Below are 17,941 nucleotides of genomic sequence, written 5' to 3'. Positions count from 1 at the left end.
GCAATTAGGAAACGCACTTAGCTGACGGCTTGAGTGTCTGTTCCATTCGGAAGATATATTCCTGAAGAGGGACAGGGTGACTCATAAGAAGGCTGTAACTTGATGAAGTACAGCTATCCAATTTCCTTGCTCTGATTCCAGGCAACTGAATGATCTTAATTTGGTTTCCCAAGGCAGTTTCCCCAGGCAAGAGAAGGGACAGGCTGTGGCAACTGGAAACTGACATTCTTTTGTGTGAGCAAAATTAGATCACATATGAGAAATGACTGAAATTATAAGAAGTAGCATTCAAATGCAAAGCGTCCTTAGTAATATCATCACCAGTTATGAATCATTTTCATGCTGATTTGGTTAGCCTTTGAACCTTTTTTTTTTTTTAAAGAGCTAGTAAACACTGGGTGACTTGGTAAATACAGAAATTCTGTATCTGCAAAGCTGATCAGAGGTGAAAATTACTAACATTTACATAGTGCTTTACAATTGACAAAGTGCTTCTCTATACAGTAACCCAGTAGCTCTGGGAGACAGGGAATATTATTTTCCCAGTTTCTAGCTCAGGAAAGCTCTGTATTATGAGGGAGGATTTGGGCTGGCAGTCAAACCTAGGTCCTGCACTGCTAATCCAAATAATAGTGCTGCTGCTTCTGAAGCAAGTGAATGCTCTTCTGCCCCCCATCCACCTGCATACACACACACACACACCCTTTCCTATACAAGATCTGTGCTCAGTGGGACAACTGAATGAGTGGTGAGAAGCAGAGGCAGAGAAGAAACCCAAATGCCAGTCTATTCCGGAGATTGTGGAACTGCTTCTGTTTCCCTCTTCAAAAGCCACTCCAAATGCATAGGGCCTTTCCAGATGGCTGTCCCATGGCTGGGTCAGTTCAGCTTTTCTTAGTCCCCGGCTGAGTCTTCTTGCTGCAGGTATAGAAAGTGTCCGGTCTGCTTAGGTGGAATCTCAGGGAGTGTCAGACTCCTACCTCTCTTCCCCTAAAAGTTTGGTCTGGATATTCCTGCTGAAGGTAGCTAGGGATGCTCAACCAGGGTGGCTCCCCTAGAACAGCACTGCCTGACCTAACACACCTGGGGCTCCTGACTTCTCAGCTACTGGAGCTGCCAGTCTCAGGTTACCAATGGGGAGGGATCTCAGGACCTAGGGCCCTACGTGCACTGCAAGCCCTGAGCTCTTTGCTGTGCAGAGACAGTGGCAGAGTAGGTGCTTTGTGACCAGACCCTTCCCATTCACAGAGAGAACTGGAAGACCGCACTGCCTGGCTGGGAATTTACAGAGGCTTAGGAAAAAGATGAACTGGCCCCACTTCTGCATCTCCTGTTGCTGGATTTACTTTGCTGCCTCCAGACTGAGAGGTAAGAGGCTGGTGGGCGTGTAACCATTGTCACTCATCTGGGGCCACTTCTTTGTGTTTTAGGGTGGGCCAGGAAAAAGAACAAATGTTCTAACTGCAAGGAAGTACTTCGTCTTCTTACTGACTCATACTAATCCTGTAGGGTGTGCCAGAAAAATAACTCCCATCGACCTAGAGCTTGTCCCCAGCTGATGCTAGATTATCCCCAACGCTAGTCCTTGGACTGTTGTTCTTTGCCTTAAAATATACATGACACTGAAGGTTGATCAGGTCCCTCTTTTGAGCAGCTGGAGAAACAGCAGATGGAAAATATGCTCACAAGTTGTTTAATGACATTTTTGAAGATTATTCCAATGCTCTTCGTCCAGTAGAGGATACAGACAAAGTTCTGAATGTCACGCTCCAGATTACACTTTCTCAGATTAAGGATATGGTGAGTAACATAGTGGTAACTCTGAAATGTTTAGAATGAAACTAGCAGTGCTTTCCAAAGGGAATGTCTGAACTGGGAATTTGAGAGAACGTGAGAACACAGAGCTCTGTGTGCAAGCTGATGGGAGAAGGGAACTCCAGGGGAAGAAAGCTTTCTACAAAATTAATTTCACTAAATTATGTAATCCTGGCCATTAACACTAACAGTCTTATATCATCTGAAGAAAGTTGGTTACACATTACATGTTCCGTCTCTATGAAATGTGCAAAATCAGCAAAACCATAGAGACAGAAAGCAGAGTAGGGGCTGTGGGAATAATGGGGGAATAGTGATAGACTGCTTGACGGTCATAGGCTTCCTCTTTTGGGGTGACAAAATGTTCTGGAAGTAGAGAATGGTGGTGGTTCCACAACATTGTGAATAAACTGAAAGTCACTGAGCTGTACACTTTAAAATGGTTAAAGTGGTGAGTTTCATGTAATGTGAATTTTATCCCCAGTTTTTAAAAGGTGGGGTTTTTTAAATTAATTAATTAATTGATTTTTGGCTGCATTGGGTCTTCATTGCTGAGCGTGGGTTTTCTCTAGTTGCCGCAAGCGGGGGCTACTCTTCGTTGTGGTGTGCAGGCTTCTCATTGCGGTGGCTTCTCTTGTTGCGGAGCACGGGCTCTAGGCACGCAGGCTTCAGTAGTTGTGGCTCGTGGGCTCTAGAGCGTGGGCTCAGTAGTTGTGGTACACGGGCTTAGTTGCTCCACAGCACGTGGGATCTTCCCGGACCAGCGCTCGAACCTGTGTCCCCTGCATTGGCAGGCGGATTCTTAACCACTGCGTCACCAGGGAAGCCCAAAAGCTGATGTTTTAAGATGACTTACCTTATATAATGCTTATATGTGTTTAATTACACGAAGTTATGAAACTTGAAAGACTTTTCTTTGGTACATTATCGATGTTTGCCGACTTTTTCATTCAAAAGAATCATCGGTTGATCTATTTTCAGAGAAATTTGGGCAGTTGATCCATGCAGAGATCTGATGATTTAAATATTTGTCCACTTTACATTCCTAACACTAAATCACAGAAAAAAACATTTCCCTGGCAGTCAATCAAGGGGATAGACTGGAAAAATTCTCACTTTCTTATTGGAAATAGACTAGTGCTCTTGGAATTCCTGTTTTGAAGATGAGTGTTCTAGAGACAGGTGCATTCGGTTGAGGTGTTGATGGGATAAAGTTGTATCTGGGTTAATTGTGCAGGATGAAAGAAATCAAATTCTGACTGCCTATTTGTGGATCCGTCAAATCTGGCATGATGCGTATCTCACATGGGATCGAGACCAGTATGATGGACTGGACTCCATCAGGATCCCCAGCGACCTGGTGTGGAGGCCGGATATTGTCCTGTATAACAAGTAAGTGCAAGTCAGTAGTTTCTCGGGAATGAATTTATTGATGTAACAGAATGTAAACATAATGGAAAAGGAATGTTTAAAACATGCATGAGGTTAAGTCTATTCATGTTCCTAGTCCCTGAAGTGAAGGTCATAAAACCTCAGATAATAAAACAATAGGTCATGAAATCTTAGAGTTACAGCCCCCTTTTCAGATGAGAAACTGTATTAGAAGCCGTGTTAGTTTTCTAGGGCTACTGTAACAAAGTACCACATACTGGGTGGCTTAAATGACAGAAACTTATTGTCTCACAGTTCTGGACGCTAGAAGTGCAAGATAAAGGTACTGGGGCTTCCCTGGTGGCTCAGTGGTTGAGAGTCCGCCTGCCGATGCAGGGGACACGGGTTCATGCCCCGGTAGGGAAGATCCCACATGCCGCGGAGAAGCTAGGCTTGTGAGCCATGGCCGCTGAGCCTGCGCGTCCGGAGCCTGTGCTCTGCAACGGGTGAGGCCACAACAGTGAGAGGCCCGCGTACCGCAAAACAAACAAACAAACAAACAAAAAAAGATAAAGGTACTGGTAAGGTTGGTTCCTTCTGAGGCCTGTGAGGAACACTCTGTTCCCTGTCTCTCCCCTAGTTTCTCAGGTGGTTGCTGGCAATCTTCAGTTTCTTGACTTGTAGAAGCATCACCACAATCTCTGCTTTCTTCTTCACATGGTGTTCTCCCTGTGTGTTGTCTGTGTCCATATTTTCCCTTGTATAAGGACACCAGTCTTGTTGAATTAGGTGTTTACACCACACCAGTATGACCTCTTCTAGACTAATTACATCTACAATGACGCTGTTCCAAATTAGGTCACATTCTGAAGTGCCAGGGGCTAGGATTTCAACATACGAAGTCTTCACAGATGCAATTCAACCCTTAACAGTGGTGCTCCCTTGTCTAAGATCATGTATCAAAAATACATGATACGATTAAGATTAAATCAGAATGGGCCTGCTAGAAGCTGGCCTATGGAATTTGGACCTTGTATGGAGTGGAAGATGAACTAGATCATAAGATCACCAGTTGGCCTTTTCCTGGTCCGAGAGCAAGGGGCCTTGGTGAGTGGGTAGGTAAGGTTTAAGTTTCTCAAATTTTAAAGTGTGCACGAATCATCTGAGGAGCTTTTGCTCAAATAGATTCTGATTCAGTAGGTCTGGGGTAGAGTCTGACGTTCTGCATTTCTATAAGCTCCAGACCGTAGTGCTGCTGTTCCATGGATCATACTTTGAGAAGGAACCAGATAGCTGTCTCAATTCAGGTTCAGATGCTCCACCTGTTGTCAAAGGGGCTCCTCTCTCTTTTTATTCTGGAACTCAAGTTTCTCAGGGCTGGGAAACGTTCCTCTGAGCAGAGCCATATGTATGAGGAGCAGCTCAGGGGGACTCTCCGGAGAGCTCAGCCTTCTACTGGACGTGAGTTTCCCTTCAAGAAGCAACTGGTAGGTTGCAGCCTGGATTTTAGTCTCAGTCCTTACTCAGGGAGCTTGTCCGAGGGTCATGACCTCATGAATCATAGTCCTGATGCTGCTGTCCATTCCCCACTCTGGAATGGCAACTCTTCCATACCCCTTCCCAAGCAAGATCATATCCAAGTGCTGGTGCTTTAGTACTCTGGTTCACACTCCCCTCAGCACACACACACACACACACACACACACACATACACACACACATACACATACATAGCAGGCAAGAGAATGAGCCAGGATGTCCATTACCTCTTCCCACACACGGGGTGCAGGAGAGTAATCAGAGGATATACTTTACATAGAACACTTACAGCATTCTATAAGTTCAAAATTCTCCCTGGAGGAAAACAGAAGGCTGGTTCTCCTTTTCCTCCTGCTTTGATTGACTGAAGCAGTGCCCAGCTCTTACTGAAACACTTCTTTCCGAGCTGGCATGACCTAAGTTAAGCCTACCCCAGTCCCCCTTTATCAGAGAAGCCAGTTATGCACTCACGAGCTCACACAAGCCTGCCGTGGCTTTGGTAAATTTTGTCCCCGTTCTCCGTCCTTTCCCCCCGAGATCGCTGGCTTTGAGAAGTGTGAGTTCTGATCCCCTTTTCTTTCACACACAGACCCTTTTCACCACACTGATTCATCAACTCTTCTTTTCCTCTGGATTGACTCTTTAGTCTTCTTTCCCCTCCTATCATGGACAGTTCTGTTTTGGATCCTCTATTTTCCTGTGTGTTCTCCTTCTCAGTAACATCAGAGTTTTACTATTCAGAGGAAACCCTAAATGGACTTATGGTTGGATGTCATTTGCATTCCTTTAAACAACTGAAATGAGAATAGAAGAGAGTTAGAGGATCAGGCAAAGGAGAGACCCCAGTCCTTTGGGGTCCCGAGGAAGGACCCTGACCCTGGTCCTTCTACCTGAATCCCTGGACCTGCAGAATCTTCTGCTCCCTGATATAATATAAGTACTTCTCAGAATCTGGTACAGAAACTTGTAGACCAAAAAATGGGCTTCCTGAGTGGTGGTAGGGAGAATAAAGAGGGGTATAAGGCAGGTGATCCAGTCATGTGTGATAAAGATAGTTTGGGCAGGAAGATGCTTAACATATAGATTCACCATTGGTGCCTGAATCCATGGGTTAGACTTGCTGAGGAGTGATGAGGATGGTCCTGGGCCTGGAAGCTATTTCATATGAGGAGCAGTCGAATTTATTGATGCTGAGTTTGGAAGAGAGAGGTCCTTAGGAAGACTTGATGGCTGTCATAGGCAATCATAGGAAAAATAAGGTAGAGAAAAAAGAGAAAATTCCTCCAGAGGACAAAACCCAAGACAATGAGTAGAAGTTAAAGGGTTTTTTAATCGCATTTTAATGCAATTTAAAAAAACTAATAATTTGAAGAATGAATTTTCCCAAGAGGTAGTGAGCTCTTTAACAATATAATGACTCAAGCAGGTATTGGCTGTTACCAAGTCAGTAAAGGAATAAAGTTCTGGTGGGGTTGCTTAGTATAGGTATATGGCCAATATAATGGTTAGCATAAGAGGGTGCAAGGATTCCTGACATTTTTAGGTTAGGTAAAGAGTGGATTACAGAAATTTCAGGAGTGTGTTTATTATGAGAGAGTTTTAATGGTTGGATTTTAATGGACCGGTTTAATACTTGGATTTTAGACCTAGTAAGAAATTGGGTACCCTGTTGTACTCAGAAAGAGTTGTCTACAATTTAGCTTTAAGTTCTGCTAAAGTAGCTTAGAGAATTGAAAGGATGGAAAAACTGTAAGATGAGATTGGATATACATATGTCAAATTTTATGACTGTATACTTTAAATGTATGCAATTTATTGCATGCCAATCACACATCAATAAAGCTCCTTAAAAAGAAAAAAAAAGGATGACATTGGAAATAAAGGAGGCAGAAGAGGAACAGGTTTGGAGAAAAAGATGATGAGTTTGGTGTGAGACCTGTTCAGTTTGGGAGGCCAAAGGAACAGAGGAGACAACCAACAAAGAGATTGCAAAGGCAAGTTTTCAGCCTGCAAAGAAGGTCACGGCTAGAGCTATCAAAAGCCCTTTAAGCCCTTATAGAACTGCTCAAGGAGGGAAAGAAAATGGCTGAGGATAAAGTTGGAGAATTTCTTCACTGAAGAAATTTACAGAGAACATTCAGAAGAAATGGTTAAAGGGGTAGAAGGAGAGCTGAGAGAATTGCCTCATAGAAACCAAGGGAAGAAAGGATGTCTAGGAACAACTCAGAAAGTGAAGTGCTTGGGAAGGGTTGACAGACTCTTAGAAGAGTCTTTAGATTTGCCCATTTGCAAGTCATGAGTGACCTTTGAAAGAGCACACTTTGAAAGTTGGGAAGAAGCCAAATTGCAAGAATACAAGCAAGATGGGGAAGTGAAGGCAGCAGGCATCAATTACTCTCGAGAGCGGTGTGCAGAGAGGAGAGAGGTGGGAGGGGCCTGGGAGGAAGGGAAGTTGGTAGGGAGACTTGGGAACAGAGTTGGGAGGGGATTAGAGGAACCAGAGAGAATAAGAGAGACCAAGAGAGGCGAAATCCTGAAAGAGACTTGGAAGGAAAGAAGTCACAGTACAAGAAGAGAAGTTAGCCTTGAAAAGAAAGAGAGGGACCCCTTTTTTTTTTTAATTTATTTATTTTTGGTTGCGTTGGGTCTTCATTGTGGTGCGTGGGCTTTTCATTGTGGTGGCTTCTCTTGTTGCAGAGCACGGGCTCTAGGCGCACGGGCTTCAGTAGTTGTGGCGTGCAGGCTCTAGAGAGCAGGCTCAGTAGTTGTGGCACACGGGCTTAATTGCTCCGTGGCATGTGGGATCTTCCTGGACCAGGGCTCGAACCCGTGTCCCCTACATTGGCAGGGGGATTCTTAACCACTGCGCCACCAGGGAAGTCCGAGAGGGACTTCTTTTTGACGTGGAAGGGAAGATAAGGGGGACACACGAAAGACGGAGAGATTCGAGATAGGAAAAAGGGTGGATTGTGGGACTGAGTAAAGAAACAAGCCTATGTCGAGGTTCCAGGCACTGTCTGGTACCAGAAAAACTGGCTGATTCTCACTGTTCTCTCCTTCACCAGCCCACACTTCTCCAGTTCTGGAGATCTTGCTTCTTACAGCCCTTGCTGGGAAAGGTCTTTCTGCTCAAGTGCGAAGCTGAAGTCAGCTCAGTCTTTGATCAGGGGAGAAGGGACTGCGTGAAGGGCACTAAGTGTTGGAGGAAAGGGAAGGTAAGAGGAAAACAATTTAAATAATCTCTTAGGGTCATATTATTGAACGCTGCCCTCTCGACCTCCATTTTGAAATGTTGTCCCTGTAATTTTTTTCATTTTCTAGTTGGGAAAATAGAACATAGTTAGAAACAGAGGGAAGGGAAAGAGAAGAAACTCATATGTATTGGACACTTACTGTGTGTCAGGCAGTGAACTGGGGCTCTACATAGTGTGGTAGACAAAATAATTGCCCCCAGAGTGTCCCCATCTCAATCCCTGAAGTCTGTGAATATGTCACCTTACGTGGCAAGAGGGACTTTGCAGGTGTGATTAAATTAAGGATTTGAGAGATTACCCTGCTGGGGCCATTGGAAACAACCTTACAAGTCCTTATAAGAGAGAGAGGTGGGAGAGTCAGATGCCACAAAGGAAGCAGATATCAGAGTGATAGAAGGAAGGAGCCCTAAACCAAAGAATGCAGGCAGCCTCTAGAAGCTGGAAAAGGCAAGGAAATGGACTCTCCTTTAGAGCCTCTGGAAAGAACACAGCCCTGCCTAAACCTTGATTTTCGGATTTTTGACCTCTAAAACTGTAGAGATGCTAAATTTGTATTATTTTAAGACACTTGGTTTGTGGTAATTTTTTACAGCAGCAATAAGAAATTAATAGATTAATTATTTACTTAATATAACATTTAAAAAGAAACCTTAAGGTATTATAGCCTCTACTTTTACAGGTGGGTGACAGAAATGTTACTTGCTCAAGGTTACAGAAACTGACCAAGATTTTAACCCGAATCTCTCTGTGATATTTCTGTGATGTCATTGCTACTTTCTGAAGGAGAATGAGCCATACTGATTCAATCAACCCACTTACCTACCCACTTACCTTTCTTTGTTAAATCCTTCTTCTGTGCAAGGCATTCACTCATGTGTTGAGGGGTTAGGATTTTAAGACTCAGTCTCTGACCTCAATGAACAGTCCAATAAGAAATGTATGTAAAATGTAAGCCCCTCATAACACAGAAATAAAGTACCAGAGCCCTTCAAAGGTGAAGGGATTTCATCAGACTGGAGGGGCAGGCGGGGCTTCTCAGAGGGGTAGGCATCTGAGCTGTCTTGAAGGATGTATTAGATTTATATTTGCAGAAAGTGGGGCGGGTATTATAGGGAGAAGAAAGAGTTTGAGTAAAGGAGAGACACTCACAGGATCTGTTAGGGTTTCAGCCTTGATTGGTGGTGTGCGAGTGAAGGAGACCAGTGGAAGACATCAGAGGCCAGTGGGAGGCTACAGAGTGGGACGGGAGTAGATCATGGAACGTCTAGGACACTGAACTTAGGAGGTTTGGAAGCATTTGGTCGGCCATAGGAAACCAGTGCAAGTGCTGAGCTGTAAAAAGATGTGATCAGAGAAACCAGGGAGATAAAACAAGATATTGGTCATGAAGTAATTAAATAGTAATGTCTTTAAACTCCTCCTGAGTAGTTGGGGTGATGTTTTCAGACAGTGGGCTCCTTTGCCCTCTGGCTTCTGGTTGGGTTGGGTCAATGAGAAGCACCAGTGAGCAATTGGAGGGAGAAAAGGGAGTGAGGTTAGGGCATGTATTCCCTTGCTCTCTTCCTATAGAGTTATTATCTTTGGCTTGCTGTGTCCCTTGACAGAAAGGTATAGCTCCTATCATGGTGACCCTCTTAAGCAAGTCTTTCCTTCCAGGTCTTGGTAACTGCACCTTCCCTTCACCTCTTCGGGCCCAGGAATGGTAATAGCTCTGCTGTTACTAGCCCTGGAGTGGTTGCCCTACACCTTATCCATACCTTTGTAAATAGTCCCTGCATTAAACACTCCTCAAATTATCTAATTTGAGTGGGCCATCCACTTTCTGCAGGGACCATGACTAATACAATTATTCTAGCTCCAGATAGATTCTCTCTGACCCTGAGATCTCTTACAACAAGGAAGGTAGGATGGGTGAGTTCCCATCCTCCAGTTCTCACTTCTCGTATAGCTAACTATATATATTTCTCATTGTTACAGAGGGTAGGTTCAGGCATTTTCAAAATATTCATTTTGTTCTCTTCACAAGACCACGTTAAAGATCCCCTCTCTAGACCTCCATTAAAAATCGAGTGCCACAATTCAGCTGTAATGCTCTGATTAGAGTGGACCCAATCAGACCATTACAGTTAACATTGTGGTACCTAAATTTTAATAAGTAGGAAAAAAACTTTTAAAACATGCCAGTTCTTTGATCTAACACACCCTCTTCTAGCAATTTAACCTAAGGAAAGAGTCAGTGGATAAACGCAACAATTTGACTACAGAGATGTTCACTGCGGCATTGCTTGTAAATGTAAAAACTGGAAACAACTATAATGTTGAAAATAGGTGAATTGGTTAAATAACTATGGCACATCTCTATAATGGAATGTAACTGAATACCATTTAGCCACAAAAATAAAGTTGCAAAAGAATATGAACAGATGATCATGTATGTTTTTAAATTGTCTCAATGTTATTTTGTAAATTAACTTTTTTATTTTGAGATAATTTTACAGAAAAGTTGCAAAGATGGTACAGAGTTCTTGTTTATTCTTCACCCAGTTTCCCTTAATGTTACATCTATGTAACCATAGTACATTTGTGAAGACTAATACAATACTATTAACTAAACTACAGACTATTTGGACTTCACCAGTTTTTCCACTAATGTACTTTTTCTGTAAGAATCTAATTCAGCAAACCACATTACATTTAGCCATAATATATTTTGTAGGGAAAAAATCATAAGGAACACTTAGAAAAATGTGCATTAAAATATTAACAGAAACATATCAGTTAAGGCTGTAAGCATTAGAAACTGACTTTGTCTACCTTGTGACAAAGGGAATCTGTTGGAAGGATATCGTACAGCTCACTGAATTAAAGGGAAAAAAATCAATGACCAGGCCTTGGAAAGGACAAACCAGGACTACTCTACAGTTCAAGACAGTGGAGAATATTGAGATTTTTTAAAAAATAATAATAATAATTAATTGACTTTTATAGGGAGCCATCACCAGTGTGAGTCTTTTTTGGTCTTTGGGTCACTCTGCTTAAGATCTAAACTGCAGGGAGAGTGAATCACTTGGACCTAGCTCGGGTCACACAGCCAGCCCCTGGCCAAGGGTGGCTGAGGAAACTTGATCATTGTTTCATCTGCCTTACAATGGTCATGGAGAAAGAGTCATTCCCCAAAGTGAAACAGAAATTCTGTACCCCCAAGATGTAAGGCATAAATGTTGATAAAGCAAAAAGAAGTTATATCTAGAATAAATTATTATCTCTTAGATTATGGGTGAATAATTTTTTCTCTGTGTTTTTCAAATGTTCTACTGTAAACATGTACAACTCTTTCAACAGCAACACAAAGTTACTTTAATATTCTTGTGCCCACAGTTAACAAAATCAGGTAAGCAGAGCCCCGTTAGATTTTAGCCTCGTTTACTTTTTTTCTGGGTGTTTGAATAATTATACCTGGACCAAGAGAGTGGCACTGGGAATGGAGAGGAAGGGACATAAAGCAGGGATGCTTTAAAGAAAGAATCCAAGAGAACTCGGCCCTAACTATTCACAGGAAATGGAGAAGAGGGCAAATTAGAATTGACTCCAGACTTTCAAGCCAGGGTGACAGGAATGGTGAGCCACTGCCAAGACACTGAAGTGATGGGCACAGGGCGCTGAGCTATCAGGGGTAAGGAGCTTGGTGAGTTGTCCTGGCGAGCAGCTCTCATTTTCCTCCTCTGACCTCCAGGGCTGATGATGAATCTTCTGAGCCTGTCAACACCAACGTGGTCCTGCGGTACGATGGGCTGATCACCTGGGATGCACCAGCCATCACCAAAAGCTCCTGTGTGGTGGACGTCACCTACTTCCCCTTTGATAACCAGCAGTGCAACCTGACCTTTGGTTCCTGGACTTACAATGGCAATCAGGTGGATATATTCAACGCCCTGGACAGCGGAGACCTCTCCGACTTCATCGAAGATGTAGAGTGGGAGGTGCATGGCATGCCTGCTGTGAAGAATGTGATCTCCTATGGCTGCTGCTCTGAGCCTTACCCGGATGTGACATTCACTCTCCTTCTAAAGAGGCGGTCCTCTTTCTATATCGTCAACCTCCTCATCCCATGTGTCCTCATATCTTTTCTGGCTCCCTTGAGTTTTTATCTCCCAGCAGCCTCTGGGGAAAAGGTCTCCCTGGGAGTGACCATACTGTTGGCCATGACTGTATTTCAGCTCATGGTGGCAGAGATCATGCCAGCCTCAGAAAATGTCCCTCTGATAGGTGAGTTCAAGTGTCTTACACTTTGAGTCAGCACTGTGGTAACTGGGGTTGTATCTGTATCTTTAAACTCCTAACAATGAGGTCAACTTCAGACTCAACACAGGCTGTCACATACTTCATTTGGTGTCTTCAGTTGGCATCTTTGAAAAGAGATGTGGCTGTTGGAAACAAAGCTGGTCTTGTTGTCTCCAGGTTTACCCAAAAGAGGAATGAGAGCGATATGGTTTAGAGCAGTGGTTCTCACAGTATGGTCTCTGGACCCACAGCATAAGCATCATTTTAGAAATGCAAATTCTCAGGGCCCACCCTAGATCTACTTAATTAGAAACTCTGGCCGTAAAGCCTGGCAAACTGTTTTTAAAACCTTTCTAGGTGATTTCGATGAGCTTTTTGTTCAAGTCTAATAACCACTGGCTTATAGATTAAGACCCTGATTTTGAAGTCAAAGAAATCTGCGTTTGAACTCTGACTTCACCACTCATTCTTTGATCAGCCTGAAGAGAGTTACTTAATTTTTGAGTCTCTACTTCATCAGCAGGAAAATTTGTGTAATTGCTACCTCATTGTGCCACTGCTTAACACGGAGCCTGGCATATGGTGAGGACTGAGAGAAAAGTGACTATTATTATCACGTTACAAGGGATTTCTTCTTGGGAAGAGTGATAAATGTGTTGGAAATGATGAGCTGGATTTTTAAGCCTGCCGTCTACCCTTGATAGAATAATTCTCAACCTTTACTGGGTATAGTAGGTGTCGGAGAGCTTGTTAAAAATGCAGGTTCCTACACCCAAAGAGGTTGTTTTTCTTTTTAAGCAATCTTGGGCAAGATTTGGGTATCTGAGGTGATTCTCAAGTAGAACACACTTTCAAAATTTTGCAATAATGAAATGTCCCTCTAAGAGAAGGAGTGAAGACTGTGGCTGCCATCCCTGCTTCCCCTTTCCTTTACCTCCCTTGTTCTGAGATCCTTCCTAACACCTTTAATACCTACTTCCTGCCACCAAGGATAACACCCAGATCAATACGTCTATCTCAATGACTTGCTGTTGTACTAGATGCTTATGAGAATCAGAAGCTAGACCTAATTTTTAGTTCTTTAATGTAATCAATGAGGAGAAATTTCAGAACACCAGGAGACTTAGAAAGCAATATAAAAGGGGTATTGTACTGCCCTTTTACTCTCTCCTGTATCCAGTATTACCCAGTATTTAGACGTTACTACATTGGTTTTTCTGTTTGGAGATCTCTTCCTTGTTACGTCTCTCCCAGCAACACCTCCCCACCCCACCCCCACCCCCACACTCATGTACACCTTTTTGAGAAATAGACACAGAAGGTTCTCACCACCACTAATAAAGAGGAAGACGTTTATTGGTACTTTTATCACCTCTCCTGAGGCAGAAATGATTGACAGTGACAACATCTAATAATAACCCTGTTTGAGGCAAGATCAATTGACAGACCCCTCTCTCTTCTTTAGCAGTAAGATTCAAAAGCAAGCTGGATCAATTTCTGAAGAAAGATGTCTCAGAACATGTCTCAAGAATTTTACAAGCATTACTTTTTCTGTTTCTGTGATAATATGAAATGTATCTTTTTTGGAAGGGTGTACACAGATCTTGAGAACTTTATTAATTGTCACAATTTGTTATTTGTAGCACCTATGAAATAGAGTTACAATCCCATAGAAGTGTGTTGAAGTTTCCTGCATCAAGTGTAGCATTTGATCCAGGCTTTTGGCCCAGGCTTTTGGCCCACAGCCTTGACAATGTTAAGAAAGATTCCATTGATGTTTAGTTTACTCAAAGCTTTTAACAAACAATAAACAGATGATAATCATTATCAAATGCATTGTCTTCATCTGTTAAGATGATCGTGTGAGCTTTTATCTTTTCCCCCATTAAGTTAGTGAATTATATTACAGTTTTCTGATGTTGAACTAAACTCTTCTTTATCATGATGAATTATCAATTAAAGACACTGTAGTATTTAGTTAGCCAATGATTTTTATAGGACTTTCTCAAATGTGTCTATGAATGAAATGACCTTAATATTTCCTTTCTTGCTACTTTTGGAACCAAGCCTGCATTTACTTCATAAAATGAGATTTTCTAGGCAGTTTTCCCTCTTTTCTATTTTTGGAACAACTTGCATAAGATATGAGTTATCTGTTCCCTAAAAATACGGTGAAACTCACCTGTAAAACCTTTTTGGCTCTAGAGCTTTTTGGAAGGTGGGTGGGTAGAGGTATTTGGTTAATTCCTATTTCTATTTAAGTGTTCTTTCTTCTTACACTAAATTTGACATCTTATATATTCGCAGAAATTTCATCTAGGTTTTCAAATGTATTATCATACAGCTATTTGTAATATTATTTTATTGTTTTCTAAATTTCTATTCTCTTATTTTTTTCTTTTGCATCCCTTTTTCTTTCTTTCTCCCACCTCTATTCCATGAGTGGCCTCATCAAAGGTTTATCAATTTTATTACACTTTTCAAAAAGCTTGCTTTTGGTTTTGTTCATCTTCTAGGTTCTTTGTTCTACATTTCAGAAATTTGTACCCTCATCTTTATTGTTTCCTTCCTTAGTTTTCCTTTTTCATGAATATTTGCTTTACGCAATCACATGTTAAAGACTGAGAGTGACGCAGTGTCTCCTTTCTTCCCCAATGGTAATGAGCTTTCATATTAACAAGGTCCAAAGACAATTCTGAGAACTGACCAAGATCATTCATTGTTTACTTATTTGTTCGTTGAAAGTGGAAGTTTTTCACAACATGACCTCAGCAAAAATTTACAAACCTTTTAACTCAGGGCAAACTGAAAACTTTTCCTGTATTTTCTCAGTTAAGCCTTGTCATAGTCCTATGAGTTAGATACTAATATTATAGTCATTTTATTAAGAAGGAAGCTGAGGCTTACCAGAATTATATAACTTGCTCTAGGTCACAAGTCTAGTGATGACAGAGCTGGGATTTGAACCCGCTTTTATTCAAAAGTCTATAATAGTAACCATCAGTGTATACAGCTTCCTTAGAAAAGGTGTTTGTTTCTTTTTGAGCCAAACACAAGGACAGTTTTAAGCTAACTTGGTTGTTGTTATTTTCCAGGCAAATACTACATAGCCACAATGGCCTTGATCACAGCCTCCACTGCCTTGACCATCATGGTGATGAATATCCACTTCTGCGGGGCTGAGGCCCAGCCAGTGCCACACTGGGCCAGGGTAGTCATCCTGAAATACATGTCTAGGATCTTGTTTGTCTACGACGTGGGTGAGAGCTGCCTTAGACCCCGCCAAGACAGGGAGGAGGACCACCTCACGAAGGTATATGGCAACCTTCCAGAGGCTAATCTGAAGACGACCAGAAATAAAGACCTTCCCAGAAAGAAGGAAATGAACAAGCTCTTAAAGAATGACTTGAGGTACCAGGGTGAAAACCCGCAGGACGTTGACAGTTACTGTGCACGGTACAAAGTGCTGACGAGGAATATCGAATACATTGCCAAATGCCTCAAAGACCATAAGGCCACCAATTCCAAGGGCAGCGAATGGAAGAAGGTTGCAAAAGTCATAGACCGATTCTTCATGTGGATTTTTTTTATTATGGTGTTTGTGATGACTCTTTTGATCATAGCAAGAGCAGATTCGTGAGCATTTGGTATGTGGGGATAAATCAATAAACTTCCCCTGTGATCGACTCTAATGTTCTTCCAAATTAGAAATACCTATATCTATATATACAGAGATATATATAAATTAGGATTTATGTTGTCTTTACATTTTGTTTTCAACTTCAGATCAATATTATAGCTATCTGTCAGGTTAAATCAAGCAGGAGGTCCAAAATTTCAAGGGCAGGAAAACGGAGGAAATACAGAAGGACCCCTTTTATAACCTACCAGAGTGGTAGGTGTCTGGCTTCTAGATCACACAGTTATTCTCTCCTTTAGCAGTACAGATAAAAAAAGCACACTACATTCCATTTAAAATTCAAAGCAAAACAAAAGAAACGCATTTTCCCCTTAGTCCCTATTAGAACATGCTTTTCAAAAAAGGAAAATAGTGATATATTCCTTAGTGTAATTTAAGTCTCACTGTTACCTTTCTCAGGCCTGGTGCATTTCAAGCCATATCTCAAATGATGGAATAAAAAATTTTGTCTCATATAAAGAAGGTCTAAGGATCAGTGACTTAATGGGGTAGAGAGTTTTCTTTGTAATGATGATATCATATATGTTGGTTATATTTTATATAAACCTTAAAGATGAAGTCATGCCTGCATTTAGTCTTGGATTTAAATAAGATCATCAGCAAACTGGGCTTACTTATTCATTCATTCAATTATTCACCAAACATTTATTTTCTCCTACATATAATAAAGCTGCATGATTCACATCTGCAATGGGTGTCATAGCAAATCTTATGTGTAAGTCTGACCCTTTTTGATCTTCACTACAATTCTGTGAGCTTGTGGGCAGGTATTTCTAGTTATCCTTCTCAGAGGAAGAAGCTGGGTCAGAGGAAGGTGGGTGTAAGTGACCTACCTCCACATCCAACTAAGCGGCGTACAGAGCTGGGAAATAAACCCTTAGCACTGTGAGTTCAGGCCAGGTGTGCTAAAACCACACAGCTTTTGGCCATGATAGATCATGATTTAGGATAGTTGTGACTGAGGGATTCTCATTCTGAATTCTGAATTTCTGCCCTAAATTTCTTCCTGTACTTCTCCACTTTTTTCCTACTTTCAGTCAAATGTCTTCAAATTCCCTTACTCCCATCTTGATTAAAATGATCTGAGTACTACTAACCATTCCCTAACTTCCAACTCCTCAACTATTCTTTTACCAATTAAAACAAATAAACAAATGAACAGAAGTGGAGAGAGGACAAGCGTTAACCTAGAAAAGAGAGGATGATATTTGGTTTAAACATATAGACATTGTTTTCTACTCTTTTGTCTACTTATTCATAAAATATTTATTGTGTACCTACTATATACTGAGTGCTAAGTCAGCCTTGAAGGAAACAAATATAAAACATGGTTTCAACCCTCTGGTTTCTCATATGGTACTTGTAGTTCAGTAGAGGAGACAGTCAAGAAAATAGAAGAATGTAGCGTAAAAGTGCTATCATAGAAGCATGGACAAAATGCCACAGGAACAATGATGATTAATCTGTTTGAGGGAAAGCTTGGGAAAGACTTTGTACAGGTGTAACATTTGAGCTGGGCTTTGAAGGATGAGTAGGTGTTTGCTAGACAGAGAAAGAAGTGAGTATTTAAAGGGATTAGAAGGAATTGGGGAAATGTAACTTAGAATCAGATGATTTTTTCTTTATTTTAATTATAGAAGTACTTTTATAAATTAGAGTTGCATTTGGCAGCAAATAATAGAAAACCCAATGGACCATGACTTAAGGTTATTCATCTACACAAAAATAAACCCAGAGTTACAAAGTCCAGGGATCTTCCCATCTTTCCTTTGTGTTGTTTTAAGGCACTAAATTCTAAGTTTGCAGTAGTTTGTTACAGTAACAATAGAAAACTTACATAGTATACAATGAGTGATTTTACATATATAACTTTTTCCATATTTTAGATTATCTGTCTGAGTTAGATTTGTCTACAGCCAGAGAGAGGCAGTCCTATTGAGCCATGTCAAAAATTTGGAATTTTATCCTAAAAATATTTGGT

The 17,941-nt window shown here is 41.5% G+C and overlaps 1 protein-coding gene across 1 annotated transcript; it reads left to right on the top strand.

Annotated features, from left to right (window-relative positions):
- The first annotated feature begins 1,211 nt into the window (after nt 1-1,211).
- On the top strand, nt 1,212-15,916 carry CHRNA9 (cholinergic receptor nicotinic alpha 9 subunit). Its single transcript, XM_029235846.1, has 5 exons — nt 1,212-1,368; nt 1,655-1,800; nt 3,053-3,207; nt 11,713-12,245; nt 15,356-15,916. The coding sequence occupies exons 1-5, from the start codon at nt 1,305-1,307 to the stop codon at nt 15,898-15,900; spliced, it is 1,443 nt and encodes a 480-aa protein (XP_029091679.1). The 5' UTR covers nt 1,212-1,304; the 3' UTR covers nt 15,901-15,916.
- The last annotated feature ends 2,025 nt before the right edge of the window (nt 15,917-17,941 follow it).

Source organism: Monodon monoceros, unplaced genomic scaffold (assembly GCF_005190385.1).
Source record: "Monodon monoceros isolate NGI ecotype Baffin Bay Population unplaced genomic scaffold, NGI_Narwhal_1 Super_Scaffold_20, whole genome shotgun sequence".
Lineage (NCBI taxonomy): Eukaryota > Metazoa > Chordata > Mammalia > Artiodactyla > Monodontidae > Monodon > Monodon monoceros.
Note: the sequence above shows the minus strand (reverse complement) of the source record. Positions and strands in the feature narration are given on the sequence as shown.

Excerpts from the sequence above, each read along its gene's own strand:
- CHRNA9 (XM_029235846.1), top strand. The coding sequence starts at position 1,305 with ATGAACTGGCCCCACTTCTGCATCTCCTGTTGCTGGATTTACTTTGCT. Across the intron at positions 1,369-1,654 it reads TGCTGCCTCCAGACTGAGAG|CTGGAGAAACAGCAGATGGA; the intron begins GTAAGAGGCTGG and ends TCTTTTGAGCAG. Across the intron at positions 1,801-3,052 it reads TTTCTCAGATTAAGGATATG|GATGAAAGAAATCAAATTCT; the intron begins GTGAGTAACATA and ends TTAATTGTGCAG.